This window comes from Telopea speciosissima, chromosome 5 (genome assembly GCF_018873765.1).
Source record: "Telopea speciosissima isolate NSW1024214 ecotype Mountain lineage chromosome 5, Tspe_v1, whole genome shotgun sequence".
In the NCBI taxonomy this organism is placed as follows: domain Eukaryota; kingdom Viridiplantae; phylum Streptophyta; class Magnoliopsida; order Proteales; family Proteaceae; genus Telopea; species Telopea speciosissima.
In genome coordinates, this window is record NC_057920.1 from 3,066,049 (window position 1) to 3,081,901 (window position 15,853).

Sequence of the window (15,853 nt, forward strand, 5' to 3'; positions counted from 1 at the left end):
TGTGGCAGATCTGGCACTTGATGGTGGACCAGTTGAAGGAACCTTTGTAGTTCTGCTGAGAGGTATTGGAAGAACCTTTGTCACCACGATTTTCTTTGTCATCAGAGGTTGTAGCCCTGGAATTCTGTATAAAACCATGACCACGAGATGTGAAAGAGCCAGAGCTACGTCGTCCTCTCCCACGATTAGAACGTCCTTCAAACCGAGAAGTCTTGGCCCCAAGAAATGCAACATGAGAACCGACAGAATCAGAAGAGGTTAGATTACCTCGATTCCGGAGTTCATGACTGTGGAGCAGAGGAACTAGTTCTTGATAACTAGGAACAGGTGACTTCAGCATGGTAGTTGCAAAGTTCTCATAAGCAGAACTAAGATTCGTCAATAGCAGGAAAACCTTTCGCTGATCTTCAACTGGTTTGCCGATTGAGCTGAGTTGATTGCAAATGTTCTTGAACTCGATCAAGAACGCCGAGGGAGATGTAGAATCATCTTTCTTCAGGAAGTGGAGTTTAGACAGTAACTCAAACTCTCGTGCCTCGGATGCTTGTGAGAAGGCAACGACAAGAGCACTCCACAGATCGGAAGCAGTCTTGATTCCAACTGCAAGTCCAAGAACTTCTTCCAAAAGGGTTCCAGTGATCCAGGCTTTCACAAGCCGATCTGTACGAATCCATGACTGATAGTCTAGATTCACGATCGTTTTTCCATCTGGATCTATGGATTCACGAGGCGGTGGCATGCATTCGCCATTGATGAACCCAGGCAAATCTTGCCTTTCGATCAGAGACAGCATTTGTGTCTCCCAAAGCAAGAAATTAGTCTGTGTAAGCTTGAGAGTGACAAAATTAGCTACATTGAGTGTGCACGGATAAGGAAACACCATTGAAGAATCAACCATTAGCAGCTGTGATTGAGTTATCAGCTACAAGCGTGAGAGGTCAGCTCTGTTCTACTCTGATACCATACGAGAAACAGAAACAGAGACGATGAATTGTGAGTTCTCTCAGAATGAGAGTAACCCTAAGAGATTATCATTTATATACTAGAAATAATAAGTGTAATACAACCCCAGTATATCACAAGATTTACAGTAAATGCCACTATTTGTCCTACTTTACACCTGGCTGATCTAATACTCTAACAATCGGATGGTTGTACCAATGCTCATAATGAAGGAATTCCTTTTTCACCATAGGTGAAGGGAAACTCGATCTTTCAAATAATCCCAAATCTACAAGTTTGAAGATTGATTCAATTTATGAAAGAATTATTGAACAAATTTTTTGAACTTTACTATAGGAAGAGAGATCAACACAACGCCTGAGTGTAGTTTTCCATCAATGAGGAGATGAAAAGAAAATGAGTAAAGTCCATATGTGAGATGCGAGAGAACATGCGCAAGAATCTACACACTTACATCGTGGGCTTCTTTTTCTCTCTACTAAATTTATCAACTATGACTAAGATTGGATAATATTTTAAAGAGAATCAGTTGAGGCATAAATACAGTGCTTATGTAGTATTTAGATTCACATATTTATGTTCCCTTCACAATTCCCACTTTGGCCTGTGCTTGTGTGCTTGTCCCTGCCAAGGCCATTACCACCGGTCCACCACCCAAAAAGAAGATACCCATGGTGGTGCTGATGGTGATATGCCCCAATGAGAGAATTGGAGTGATTACTCCCACAGTACACTCACTTCCCAGTTCCCACTCTCAACTCTCAAGTCCCACCAGGCCACCACTCTCCTTTCCTAACTTATAAATTAAAGAAGATGATGGAAGCAATGTGCAAGGCACAAAAACTCAGCACAGAGCCAGAGAGAATCTCGATGAGTAGAGTAGAGTAGGATTAAAGCCGAAACACACGTGACGAAAGCCACTCTTTCTCTCTCTCCTTGAAGCTGTCCTCCTTTTTGTTTGAACGCAATCATTCAAAGAACCAGACAACCACCACCACCGTCGTCTTTTCACCTTCTCGTTCTGCTTCCCTTCTTCTGTTTTAATCCATTTATTTATTAAAACAGAGCACTACGAATTTTCTTCTTCTTTCTTTTCTGTTTTGTCAATCTAGAGATGGAAAAAAAGATGTTAAGATTTTCTCTCCTAATATTGTTTCTTTTTCTTCTACTGGGTATCTGCAATTTCTCTGTGGCTGCAGGGGTTGAAAAGGAATTAGTGCCGAAGTTGGAGAAGAGGACCTTCATCGTCCACATGGCAAGGTCCAAAATGCCGGCGAGCTTCGACGAGCACACACAATGGTACGCCTCGAATCTGAAATCTGTGTCGGAATCAGCAGAAATGCTCTACACATACAACAACGTCATCCATGGCTTCTCCACTCGGCTCACGGACCAGGAGGCAAAGTCACTCGAAGGCCTACATGGGATTCTCGCCGTCTTGCCTCAAGTGAGATACGAGCTTCATACCACTCGGACTCCCGAGTTTCTGGGGCTCAACAAGTACGAAGGGTTAATGCCCGAATCTGCCTCGGCGAGCGAGATTATAGTCGGAGTTCTTGACACAGGTGTCTGGCCTGAAAGCCAGAGCTTCGACGACAAGGGACTCGGCCCTGTACCGAGTAATTGGAAAGGCCAGTGCGAGGAAGGTAACAACTTCAACGCCTCAAGTTGTAACCGGAAACTGATCGGAGCGAGATTTTTCTCCAAAGGATACGAGGCCACGCTGGGTCCCATTGATGAAACCAAAGAATCGAAATCGCCGAGGGATGATGACGGCCACGGCACCCACACGTCGACCACGGCGGCAGGTTCAGTTGTGGAAGACGCGAGCCTCTTCGGGTACGCCCAAGGAGTAGCACGAGGCATGGCCTCACATGGCAGAGTTGCTGTCTATAAGGTGTGCTGGATGGGAGGATGTTTCAGTACAGACATTATGGCTGGAATGGATAAAGCCATAGAAGATGGGGTGAACGTCATCTCCATGTCGCTGGGCGGTGGGATGACCGATTACTACAGAGACAGTATCGCCATGGGAGCTTTTGCTGCTATGGAGAGAGGCATTCTCGTGTCTTGCTCCGCTGGAAACGCCGGCCCTTCTCCCTACAGCTTATCCAACGTCGCCCCTTGGATAACCACTGTTGGTGCGGGAACCTTGGACCGTGACTTCCCTGCGTATGTTACGCTCGGCAACGGCAAAAACTTCTCCGGAGTGTCTCTCTACAGTGGAAACCAATTGTCTAATTCGTTACTACCGCTCATCTACGCCGGCAACGCCAGCAACGTTTCCAACGGGAATTTGTGCATGACGGAAACTTTGATACCGTCCAAAGTTGCCGGAAAGATCGTTTTGTGTGATCGGGGAGTCAATGCTAGGGTTCAGAAAGGAGCCGTGGTAAAACAAGCCGGTGGTGTAGGGATGATTCTTGCCAACACGGCTACCAACGGAGAAGAGCTTGTCGCCGACGCCCATCTCTTGCCGGCAACAACGGTGGGTGAGAAGGCCGGTGACTTGATAAAGCAGTATCTCTCCTCAGATACTAATCCGACGGCCTCGATTGTTTTCAGAGGCACAAAAGTGGGGATTCAACCATCACCGGTGGTTGCAGCGTTCAGTTCGAGAGGACCAAATTCGATCACGCAGGAGATACTCAAACCGGACATTCTCGCACCAGGTGTCAACATCCTAGCGGGATGGACAGGTGCTGTAGGACCTACTGGCCTATCCACTGACACGAGACGGGTTGGATTCAACATCATATCAGGTACATCGATGTCATGCCCACACGTGAGCGGTGTCGCAGCGCTCCTCAAGGCGGCGCAACCTGATTGGAGCCCCGGAGCCATCCGTTCGGCCCTCATGACAACAGCCTACACCACCTACAAAACTGGCGCAAAGATAGAAGACCTCGCTACAGGAAGTGCAGCAACGCCGTTCGATTACGGAGCAGGACACGTGGATCCAGTTACTGCCCTTGATCCGGGTCTCGTCTATGACCTCACCGTCGATGATTACATTGGTTTCCTCTGCGCTTTAAACTACAGCGAAACACAGATCTCACTCGTGGCGAAGAGGAACTTCACGTGCGATACGAACAAGAAGTACAGCGTCACTGATCTCAACTACCCTTCTTTCAGTGTCGTGCTCCAGACAGCAATTGATGGCGGTGGCGGTAGCGGTAGCGGTAGCGGTAGCAGTACCAGTAAGTCGACCGTCGTTAAGCATACAAGGACGCTGACGAATGTGGGCAGCCCTGGAACGTATAAGGTGTCCTTATCTTCAGAGACGCAGTCGGTGAAGATATCTGTTCAACCTGAATCTTTGACTTTCAGTGCAGCAAATGAGAAGAAGATGTACACAGTAACGTTCACTGCAACTTCGATGCCTTCAGGGACGAACAGCTTTGGTCATCTCGAATGGTCCGACGGCAAGCATATCGTGGGTAGCCCTATTGCATTTAGTTGGACGTGATCAAGTATAAATGCTTTCAGTTTACTTGTTAATGGCCCAGAAGTAGAAGGTTGAAATGCCCTGTTATTAATTTATTCTCTGTTTAGATATATTATCCGGCCAGCAAAGAAGGTCGGTTTAGTGTTTGATGTTTGTTCTCTGAGAAGAAGGAAACACGAAAATCCAGAAAAAGAGAATGGAATGGTTTCTCACTCGCTCAGTCTACAGATTGGAGATTAAAGTCTAGAACACTTTCAATTGGATGGATGATGAAATGAATGCCGTCATTAATTGGGGCATTTAAAATGTAGAATATACAGTCGATATTAAAGAGTTTGTTGGAATGGAAAACCCACACTTGACAAATAGCAGGAACTAGGCACCGCCATTTTTTCCAAACCAGATCTTGGTGAAGATGAACAAGTACAGAACAAAGAACTTTAACCAAGGCCGGTAATGAGGAAAGATTCAAAGTTCAAACCCGGTATCCAAGAAATCTCTTTGTTTCCCAAAGTCTGCTTTCTTTGATGATAAAAAACCACAAACAAGTAAAGAAAAATCATTATTTTGATATAATCCACTCGTTTTTTCAATTAAAACCTCCAAAAAACCAGAGATTCTTGAGAAAGCTATACTTTATCTCTCTGATTCCTCTTTTTTTTTGTCCTCCGACAGATTGATTCCATGATTTCTGGCAGATCCAAAACATAACCAGGATTCAGGGGTGTCACTATCAATCCCAACGGAAGCGCCCAAGTTTTAAATCCTTGATTTGAAGTTTGGGCCAATGAGTTTGGTTTTAGTAATGCAGGAACTCTCGTTTAAGAATCTGGGAACATAGCAAATCTGACTGCAGACCAGAACTGCATTTGAGAATTGGGCCTTGGGAGGTGGTCCAGCCCATGGTTTTCCAAAGTTTTTAGTTGGGTTGAGTTTTGGGCTAATTTTGGATCATACAACCAGCATTGCTCGAACAAATTGATGTATGTGACAAAACCAAAGTTTCAAAAAAAAATAAAATAAAATCGGGAATCGAATTGATTAGTGCCGATTCTGATCCGGAATCGGCTAGATTATTCACGGTTGATTTAGATAAGAATAAATGGATTTAACAATAAACGTAAAGCAATAGCTTTGATTTGTCTTGTGATTTTCGAAAACATCACCTCTCATTATTCAACGGAGACCTTTGGGAGTTCTAATATGGAGTAGTGATTTGATTCAGATTGAAGAAACTAAAAGAGTCAAGGGAAGACCTAAAATGAACTAGAGAAGCTGTGAGGAAAGACATGCATACCTTAGGCCTTGTATCAAATATGACTTTGAAAAGAGGTGATTGGAGGGCAATGATCTATGTAACCGATCCCATTTCATTGGGATAAAGCTGGGTTGTCGTATTTTCTGTTTCCATTGAGTTGGGGGAGTCCGTATTAATAACTGGAGTACTATACAAAATGCATGGACATACATGAGATGCTTGCCAGTACAAAAAGAGTTATTTGATTGATTACTTTATAATTTGACTAGTGGTTGATCTAAACCAAGTTTTCTTTATTCAAATGTAAGAATGGACATGTCAATAATCTATCGACTTCGTTTTTTTTGTCTTGTCTTTTTCTGGGACTATCCTAATCAAGGGGCCATGGCCAACTAGAGTGAAGAGGGGAAGACAAGGCTAAAGCAAGCCAACAAATCTACAACTACCAAGGGGAGGGAGAGAGAGAGAGAGAGAGAGAAATGGTGCCTTAATATGGCACAAATGTGACCAGAAGAGTCGAACCCATGACCTCTTTGGGGGGGGGGGGGGAAAGCATTTCAACCGACAAACTTCCAACCAACCGAGCTAACAATGGATCAAAATTTATCAACTTTCATTGTGGTTAGGCAACAACATCGAATAATGGACATGGAGGAAGCGCCCAGGTGAGCTGTTGTGAGAGTCGACAAGGTCTCGTGACGTTGCCAAATTTGAAACTCTCATAGACATTGTCGTCGATGGCATTCACTAGTCATTAGCATGGTTTGAGGAATCACAATCAAATCACCCGAATTGGCCGAGGGCGGTACCGATTCTCGGGTGATCCCATTTTAGCGAATCGATATGGACCAAGGGTAAAAAAGTAGAAAAAAATATATATATACACTGAAAGCTAGGGGCAAATCTGTCCAATACAAACCGATCCTGATCGATAGGATTTGAATCGGCCAAGACCAATAGTCCAATCCCAATTCCTAAAACCGTCTTCACTGGTCACTCCTCTAATGCAAGCATGGTTTTAAAAATCAGGACTCCGATCGTTGAATCGGCTGATTCATATAGGAACCAGCTGTAATCGATGCCGATTCACCCTCAAAACCCTAGAAATTTCCCTGTTTTGGGATCTATAGACCGATTCCTAGAGTTTTTGAAAGTCGATTCCGACCGATCCGGATCAGAATCGTTGTTGGAATCGTCCGTCTAAGAAAATGCAAACCGCGAAACACGGTCACACACCCACACCCCATAAAGAAAGTGAAGTCTCTGCTCGCAGCGGACGCACACTGGAACGCCCTCTTTCCCTCTAATCTCTCTCGGCTGGTTATTTCGCCATGGATACAGGTCATCAGGAAGCATTTGACGTCCTTGTTAACGCAGGTTATTATTCATCGATCTTCATTTTTTATTAGATATTAAATTAAGAACGACACCAGAGGTGCCCTCATTTTAGGGTCTTGCTCTCTTGTTTCTAAAATGCTTCTCCCTCAAGTAGTTTCATAAATTCTTCAGAACTTTGGTTTAAATTGATTCAGAATTTCAGAACTTTGGTTTGAATTGATTTAGAACTTCAGAAACTCTGTTACTAAATCATGAAACCCTTTGTTACACGGACTGCTTTAATTTGTAGAAGAAAAAGGGAGCAATAGCTTCCTAATCACAACCAACATTTCATAAATTAGTTGATTAATTAGTCAAAAGGTACAAGAATTTGCACCATTATGCTGCTGCAATGCAGGAATGTGATTTGAGGATATTGTAGAACGCTATAAGGAGGGCTATATATGCATGCATATACTTCTTCATACCTTCTCAATCTCCCATCTCCCACTAACACCTATAATTGCCATTCCATCTAGTCAGCTACAAGAATCTAAACTAAAACCCCTTCCCTTCATGAAACCATAATTATGTTCCATTATATCTTGAAATCCCTTATTATTTTTTGTCTAGAATACCTATAGACAAGTACCTTAAACTCACTCATCTTCCTTTCTTAACAACAGTGTAAACCCACCCTTCACTCTAGTTCATCTAAATCCTAAGCATATCTAGCTATAAGCCTATATACCTTTAGTTTCTACCATAGCTTGGTGTCTAGACGACATCTTGATCCTTGTGTTTATTGATATAAGATTCTAAAAATGCTGCATTGGTCCAGTATCTCTTCATGTAAAAACCTTGAGGTGATGAACTGAACACTAGCATGAGCCACACAGATTTGGCATGGTGAAATTAATTTGAACCAATGCTACCAAATTAAACTCCTTGGTGCTCATGCCGGCTGTGGTTGGTGAAGCCATTGCTGTTCGACTGGCTCTGTCATCTGCTCGTCAGTTAGGCCTTTCGAAGGTGTCAATCTATTCTTATTGCTTGGTCCTTGTTCCATGCCTATCAGACCCCCCTTCCCCCCCTCCCTCTAGTATCTCCTCCATTTTGTTGGATATCTTAGCTTTGAAATCTGCCTTTGCTTTTTGCTGTTTTGCGCATATTGGTCGGGAGGAGAATGGGTTGGCTCACGCTATTTCTAAGTGGGCCCTATCCTTCCCTCGCCGTGGTTTTTGGGTGACCTCCTTTCCGGGGGACCTTTTGGATATTGTAAAGCTTCTTTTACCAATTGAAATGGAATCTTCTTCCCCCTCTTGAGGGGTTTCTGCACCCAAAAAAAAAACCTCTTTGGTATCTGACTTTTGATTCATTCCTTTCTTCTATGAAACTGTCATTAAGCATATCATAGTGATGGATTGTATGGATGATTGTCATTGTATTTGTATGGAATTGGTGATATTGGAGATGGATATTGAATGTTGTTGTGCTTTGTCCTTGTTTATGTGGACTCTGATGTTTCTTGGTGCTTGTTTTGGGTTTATACAAAAACAAAGCATGTTGGTTGGATTTTCTACTGGGTTTGTATTGTTATCCAAGTTGGATTAGGCCAAGGCATGATTTGGTACTAAAACTCCTTGTGGCATTGCTGCAATGCTTTTGCGTTTTTCTAATCTTTGGTAGGTTGATGATCTAGAGTGCTGGAGGTATATTATTCAATTTATATGAACTTGTGTAACATTGATGACTGTGCCTTGATGGGCTACATTTTGTGTTTATGCTTTTGACTGGTTTACTCTGGATTTTTATCCCCTGGAATTCCCAGCACGGTATAGTTCCTGCGATTCGCTAACAAGGGGGGGGGCATAATGAGCATTCCACTCCTGACCGAACACTCTGCCTGGGTGTGGTCCACCCCCCTCTTATTAGAGGCACTTGGGGAACTGTACCAGTCAGGAAATCGTAGGAGATATTTTCCCACAAATTTATTCCTATTGTTAAATGAGATGTTTCTCTCTAGTTTGAATGATGTTCTAGGTTGTTGGTATATTCCAGATTGTGACTGTGGGGCTGTTTGGGCTCAACTGCTTGATGTGTCAATGTGTCATTCTCCCAGGTTTAGATTGGAGCTTCTTGAATGGGAGAACATGCAATTCAGGGTCAACCCAGCCCGGCCCGGCCCAATCAGGGTTAATCAGGGTAGGGCCGGGCCTAGGTCGAGCGTTTGTTAGGCTCTGACAGGGCCAGGCTGGGCTTGGGCCGACTTTAAGACCCCTAGGGTTGGACTGGGGATTTAACATGCCCAGCCCAGCCCAGCCCATTGACACCTCTAATTGAGAGTAGTATTGAGATGGATTCCCTGGAATTGAGATGAAATCTGTCTATGTTTTAGATGATTCAGATTGTCTTTTTATAATCTGTACCTAGATGTTGTTTCCTATTTGGCAAACCTATAAGAAGAACAGTGGATTACTATAAGTGCATATTGGATTTGCAAGCCAGTGATCAATGAAATTTGTGTTATCTGAAAAACCTAAAACGGTTTCAGTTTTTATTCTCCTCATGGTGGGCATCAGATTCAGATAGTGGGATTTGGAACTGAGGTTGAGAACCACAAAGAGGAGCGTGATGTACCTGAGAGAAAATAATGAGAAGTTAAAAGAGGAAAAGGCGTTGGATTTTATTTTTCTTTGTTTATCTTATCTTTGTAATGTGTACTCTTCAAGGACAACTTATAGGAACCAAGTGAACAATATTCTTTCTTTAAGTGTACTTTTCAAGGACTATCTCATAGGAACCAAGTGAACAATATTCCTTCAATGAATTTATATTTCTTTTCATAGTACAATATCTTTGGACTTAAAAGGGCTGTGATCTAAATAGCATGCATTTTATTGTTTTGAATCATTTCCCTAGTTAGACCTCTATAAGGTTGGTTTTTTTTTTTTTTTTTGAATCATTTCCCTAGTTGGACCTCTATAAGTTTTATATTTATTTTTTTGAATCATTTCCCTAGTTGGACCTCTATAAGTTTGATTTACTCCTACTTTTAAGGGACAATTGGTTGGCTCAGTTCACCTCTTATTAGTTCAACTTTTCTATTTTAAAGATGAGATTTTTTAATTTTTAATATTTTTATTGTAATTATAGGCTTAAATTATTTTTTTATCGATACCCTTCAAAGTCATGTTTGTTATCAATCCATTTTCCTGTCTCTCAAATGTTGTGTTTGGTATGCATTCTAGGTCGATTTCACATTCTCAGACAATAAAAACAACTATTTTTATCATCCAAGAAAGCGAAATCAACTTAGAATGCATTCCAAGAAAGCATATCAAACACAACCTCAGTCTGTAAAAACATGTATCTTTAATGTATACGTACTACGTATCAATCTGTTCAATGGCTATCGTTGTTTAAGTTCTTATCTTCTCAAGCGTTTCTCTTCAACATATACTTATATTAGAACCATTCCTAAATCCCCTTGAATTTTACAAATCTTTTCTAATTTTTCATTCATCCACCTTAGCATCATCATCTCCTTTTCTTCTTCCAAAGCAAAAACACTAATAACAATCTTTGGGTATAAAACTTTTCCATAAACCGAAAATCTCAATCTTAATCACATATTCACACGTATGTAATGTAGACCTCTATAAGTTTGATTTACTCCTACATTTAAGGGACAATTGGCTGGCTCAGTTCACCTCTTGTTAGTTCAACTTTTCTATTTTAAAGATGAGATTTTTTTAATTTTTAATATTTTTATTGGAATCATAGGCTTAAATTATTTTTTTATTGACACCCTTCAAAGTTATGTTTGCTATCAATTCATTTTTCAATCTCTCAAATGTTGTGTTTGGTATGCATGCTAGGTCGATTTCACATTCTCAAACAATAAAAACAACTATTTTTATCATCCAAGAAAGCGAAATCAACTTAGAATGCATTCCAAGAATGCATACCAAACACAACCTTAGTCTGTTAAAACATGAATCTTTAATGTATACTACGTATCAATCTGTTCAATGGCTATCGTTGTTTAAGTTCTTATCTTCTCAAGCGTTTCTCTTCTACTTAAACTTATAACAGAATCATTCCTAAATCACCTTGAATTTTACGTATCTTTTCTAATTTTTCATTCATCCACCTTAGCATCATCGTCTCTTTTATCTTTATTTTTTCACTCATCCCCTTCTCTTCTTCCAGAGCAAAAATATTAATTACAATCTTTGGGTATAAAACTTTTCCATAAACAGAAAATCTCAATCTTAATCACATATTCGCACGTATGTAATGTAAACCAAAAATCCTGTCAAAGCATCAAATATTGAATGCTCACTTTATAATCTATCCTCTTCTTTTGTGGGTTTGTAATGGTGTGTTGAGGAACAAGGTTGAGCACCACAAAACCCTAGTTCTTTTAACCAAAAAAAATTATTCTAATTAAGGGAAAAAGGGCAAAAGGGAAAAAGGTTTTGCGTGTTATGTTAAACTTTGTAAGATCTGTCCTTTCTCTACGGAAGAGGACAAGTGAAGAGATTCTTTCTTCCACTTAATCACAATTTAGAGGACCCAGGTGATTTGGTCTAGGTAGGCCAAGAAATATTGAATGGTGACGTGGGTGGAGGTTTTTGAAAATTACAAATAACCTCTAGAATTCTTTTCAGATTTGGCTTCTTTGTCGGTTTCTATTGATGTATCCCCTCTAATTTGCTGTCCCCTCCAATTCCTCCAATTCCTCACATGGGGGTGAAAATGATCACCCTACCCTTTGCCCAAAAACACTGCCCAAGGTAGGGTCCACTCCCCTCTATTAGAGGAATTGGAGGAATTGAACGTGCTCGCGAATTGGAGGTGATAATTATTCGTTGGGGAACGAGGTCGGGCACCACAAAACTATGGTTCTTTTAAACAAAAAATTTATTATAATTAAAAGAAAATTAAAGGAAAAGGAGAATTAAGGGTAAAAGGATTTGAATGTTACCTTAAACTTTGTAAGGTCTATTCTCTAAGCACAGATCGTGTCCTTGTACAAGTACCGTCCAAGGCTTTCCAATGCCACTCATATGGGAGACTCAAGGGAGGAGAGGATTCCATGTGAGTGGCCTTGGAGGGCCTTGGACGGTACTTGTATAAGGACACCGGTCTCCTATCTTCTTACACTACAGAAGAGGGCTAGTGAAGAGATTCTTTCTTCCACTTAATCACAATTTAGAGGGAAAAAAAACTATAATAACCATAAGGGATAACAATCTTTAATAAGAGAACGTTTTTCAAAAATAAATATTGTCAAGTATGTAATCTAGACCAAGAATTCTGTCAAAGCATCTAATAATGAATACTTACTTTGTAATCTATCTTCTTATTGGTGGGTTTCTGGTGGTGTATTGGGGAAATATTAAAATGGATTGTATGGAATTGGTGATATTGGAGATGGATATTGAATGTTGTTATGCTTTGTCCTTGTTTATGTGGACTCTGATGTTTCTTGGTGCTTGTTTTGGGTTTACACGAAAACAAAGCATGTTGGTTGGTTTTTCTACTGGGTTTGTATTGTTATCCAAGTTGGATTAGGCCAAGGCATGATTTGGTACTAAAACTCCTTGTGGCATTGCTGCAATGCTTTTGTGTTTTTCTAATCTTTGGTAGGTTGATGATCCAGAGTGCAGGAGGTATATTATTCAATTTATATGAACTTGTGTAACATTGATGACTGTGCCTTGATGGGCTACATTTTGTGCTTATGCTTTTGACTGGTTTATTCTAGATCTTTATCCCCAGCAATTCCCTGCACGGTATAGTTCCTGCGATTCGCTAACAAGGGGGGGCACAATGAGCATTCCACTCCTGACCAAACACTCTGCTTGGGTGGGTTTCACCCCCCTCTTATTAGAGGCACTAGGGGAACTGTACCGGTCAGGAAATCGTAGGAGATATTTTCCCACAAATTTATTCCTATTGTTAAATGAGATGTTTCTCTCTAGTTTGAATGATGTTCTATGTTGTTGGTATATTCTAGATTGTGACTGTGGGACTGTTTGGGCTCAACTGCTTGATGTGTCAATGTGTCATTCTCCCAGGTTTTGATTGGAGCTTCTTGAGTGGGAGAACATGTAATTCAGGTTCAACCCAGCCCGGCCCGGCCCAATCAGGGTTAATCAGGGTAGGGCCGGGCCTAGGTCGAGCGTTTGTTAAGCTCTAACAGGGCCAGGCTGGGCTTGGGCCGACTTTAAGACCCCTAGGGTTGGGCTGGGATTTAACATGTCCGGCCCAGCCCGACCCATCGACATCCCTAATTGAGAGTAGTATTGAGATGGATTCTCTGGAATGGAGATGAAATCTGTCTATGTTTTAGATGATTCAGATTGTCTTTTTATAATCTGTACCTAGATGTTGTTTCCTGTTTGGCAAACCTATAAGAAGAACAGTGGATCATTATAGGTGCATATTGGATTTGCAAGCCAGTGATCAATGAAATTTGTGTTATCTGAAAAACCTAGTAAGTTTTCAGTTTGATTAAATTACTCCCTTCTCCCCTCGATTATGCCCGAATGACAAATCCCTTCCTTGGGTTTTGAGTAATGACTCTCCCCTCCCCTGCATTCCTAAGATTCTAACAACCGTACCCATTCTGTTAAAAAGGGCTGTTAAGTGATGACATCATCCAAAATATTTTCATTTAAACCCCAAAATGCCCTTATTATTCTGATATACCAATAATACCCCTTAATAAAAATAGACAAAATCTCTTCTTCTTCTTCATTTCGTTCGAACATTCCAGCGGAAGTCTCCCTTTCGTTCGAACACTCTGGCAGAACCAGAGAACTTCAAGAAGTTCAGTTCTCCTCTTTTTCCTCTCGTTGAACACTCCGACAGAACCAGAGAGCTTCTTCTTCGTTTCAGTCGAACACTCCGGCGCTATTCTTCTACCACCAAGTAGTTGAAGGTAAGGTGTTTCATCATCATATCCAGTCTATAAGAAGAAGCAGTTCAAACAAAGTTGGCAGCTCTGGTGCAATCACCCACTATAGGTGGGTTAAGTTTGAACCCGATTGGAATTGACCATGTGTAAAAGGATAAAGGTTTGAAAATTTCTCTGAAGAAAAAAAATACAAACAAATGGAAATTAAGGGGAGGTTAACTATGGTAAGAACAATAATAGTTGCCAGTGAAATAAACAATTGAGGATGCTTTGCCACCATTAAAATTGAATTGTTCTCAGACAATAAACACAAAATTCATTTTTTAAAGAAGGTGAATTATTTTCTGCAATTATATCCATAAGTTCTAATCCCCAATTGAACTGTAAACTATTAATGGTAAACCATATGACCTTAAGAAAATTTAATTCATCAAAACTTCTTGTAACCTATCAGGGATTCAGTCTGCATTTTCTTCAGATTGAAGAGATTTAGCACACTGAGCTTCCCTTGTCTTTCATTTCAGCAACAGTAGAGGTGCAATTAAAGTGTGTCCCACAGAAGATTGTGGAGACACTGTGCCCTGTGCCATGTGCCATGTGCATAGAAAGGAGTGGCTGGCTAATGGCTAACGGGTATGAGCCAGAATGACGAATCGCTTTCTTAATACAGTTTTGTTTTATTTGAAAGAGAGAGAACGATGAGTTATTATTCATTAATCAGAGAAGCTGGATCATATCAATCTTCATTCTGAGTTTGTGAAAAGATTATGGATTTCCAATTAGGATAACTCCAAAGAACAGAGGAATTGAACTACTGGAGTAATGAGCATCATAGTTATCGTTTGCTACTCTGTTTGGACAGAAATGATAAAATCTTCTTCCCCAGAAAACCCACATTAAACCCACTTGTGATCATTCATAGAATCAAAATTGTGTGTGGAGCAGTAAGAGGTTTTTGAAAAATTCATCACAAATGGGGCAAATAGATATGAGAGCAGTTCTGAACTTCAAACCAGATCTCCTAAAGTTGGATAGAGACCAATCAAAGATGCAAATAAAAAGTCAGAAATCTGATTTCAAGGAAATCTGCCAATTTGGCTCCCGACTAACTTCTCAAGTGTTTTTTTTCTGAATATTCAATAAACGACGAATCTAAGAGGTTATTTGAATCGGGTTTTGATCCATTTACTGTACTCAAACAATAGAAATGGTGGCCATGGCTTTAAATTCATGGCTTTAAATTCATTCTCCTATAAAAATGAAGAGTTTACTGTAAATTTCTTACCTCCAGTACATGCATGGAATGGAAACTCTAATCGTCTAGCATTAATTTGTTGATGATCTGGGTCTGGGCTTCTAAAAGAAACGTTTTTGATAGTGATGGTGAGAAAGAGACGCACTCAAAATAGTCATAAACATATCTTTTATCTGTCTTTGAGCAGGTGGATGTTGTGGAGTGCCATTTTCATCAATAAATTTTCACTTTCCACTCATCTTTTTTGGTCCAAACCGTGAGAGAATAACCGAGATGGGAGTTGGTTGCAGGTCCAAGCGGAGATGGAAGATGCACGTCCAAGCAGTTGCAGAGAGAGATGAGTTGCAGGTTGTTGCGGCAATGGCTATTTCAGTAGGTGGAAGATGCACCCTCCATCTTCACTTTCTCGTTTCCACAGGTGGGAGACGATAGAGGAAGGAGAGAGAAGTTAGAGAAAGGGTTTTTAGATAAATTATAAAAGGGTAATATAGTCTTTTTTGATCCCTTAACAGTCTTTTTTAACGGAATGGGTACGGTTGATAGAATCTTGAGAATGCAGGGGAAGAGAGAGTCATTACTCAAAACCCAGGGGAGAGGTTTGTCATTAGAGCATAATCGAGGGGAGGGGGGAGTAATATACTCTTTCAGTTTTTATTCTCCTCATGGCGGGCATAAGATTTT

General features: G+C 40.8%; 1 protein-coding gene across 2 annotated transcripts; it reads left to right on the top strand.

The window, feature by feature from the left end:
* Positions 1-2,089: 2,089 nt before the first annotated feature.
* LOC122661072 (subtilisin-like protease SBT1.7) lies at positions 2,090-13,521 on the top strand. Of its 2 annotated transcripts, XM_043856382.1 has the most exons (3): positions 2,090-4,436; positions 11,314-11,319; positions 13,492-13,521. In XM_043856382.1, the coding sequence occupies exon 1, from the start codon at positions 2,090-2,092 to the stop codon at positions 4,430-4,432; it is 2,343 nt and encodes a 780-aa protein (XP_043712317.1). In that variant the 3' UTR covers positions 4,433-4,436; positions 11,314-11,319; positions 13,492-13,521. The 2 variants fall into 2 exon arrangements, with proteins under 2 accessions (XP_043712317.1, XP_043712318.1); XM_043856383.1 differs by lacking the exons at positions 11,314-11,319; positions 13,492-13,521 and adding an exon at positions 4,482-4,602 and having other exon boundaries at positions 2,090-4,434.
* The last annotated feature ends 2,332 nt before the right edge of the window (positions 13,522-15,853 follow it).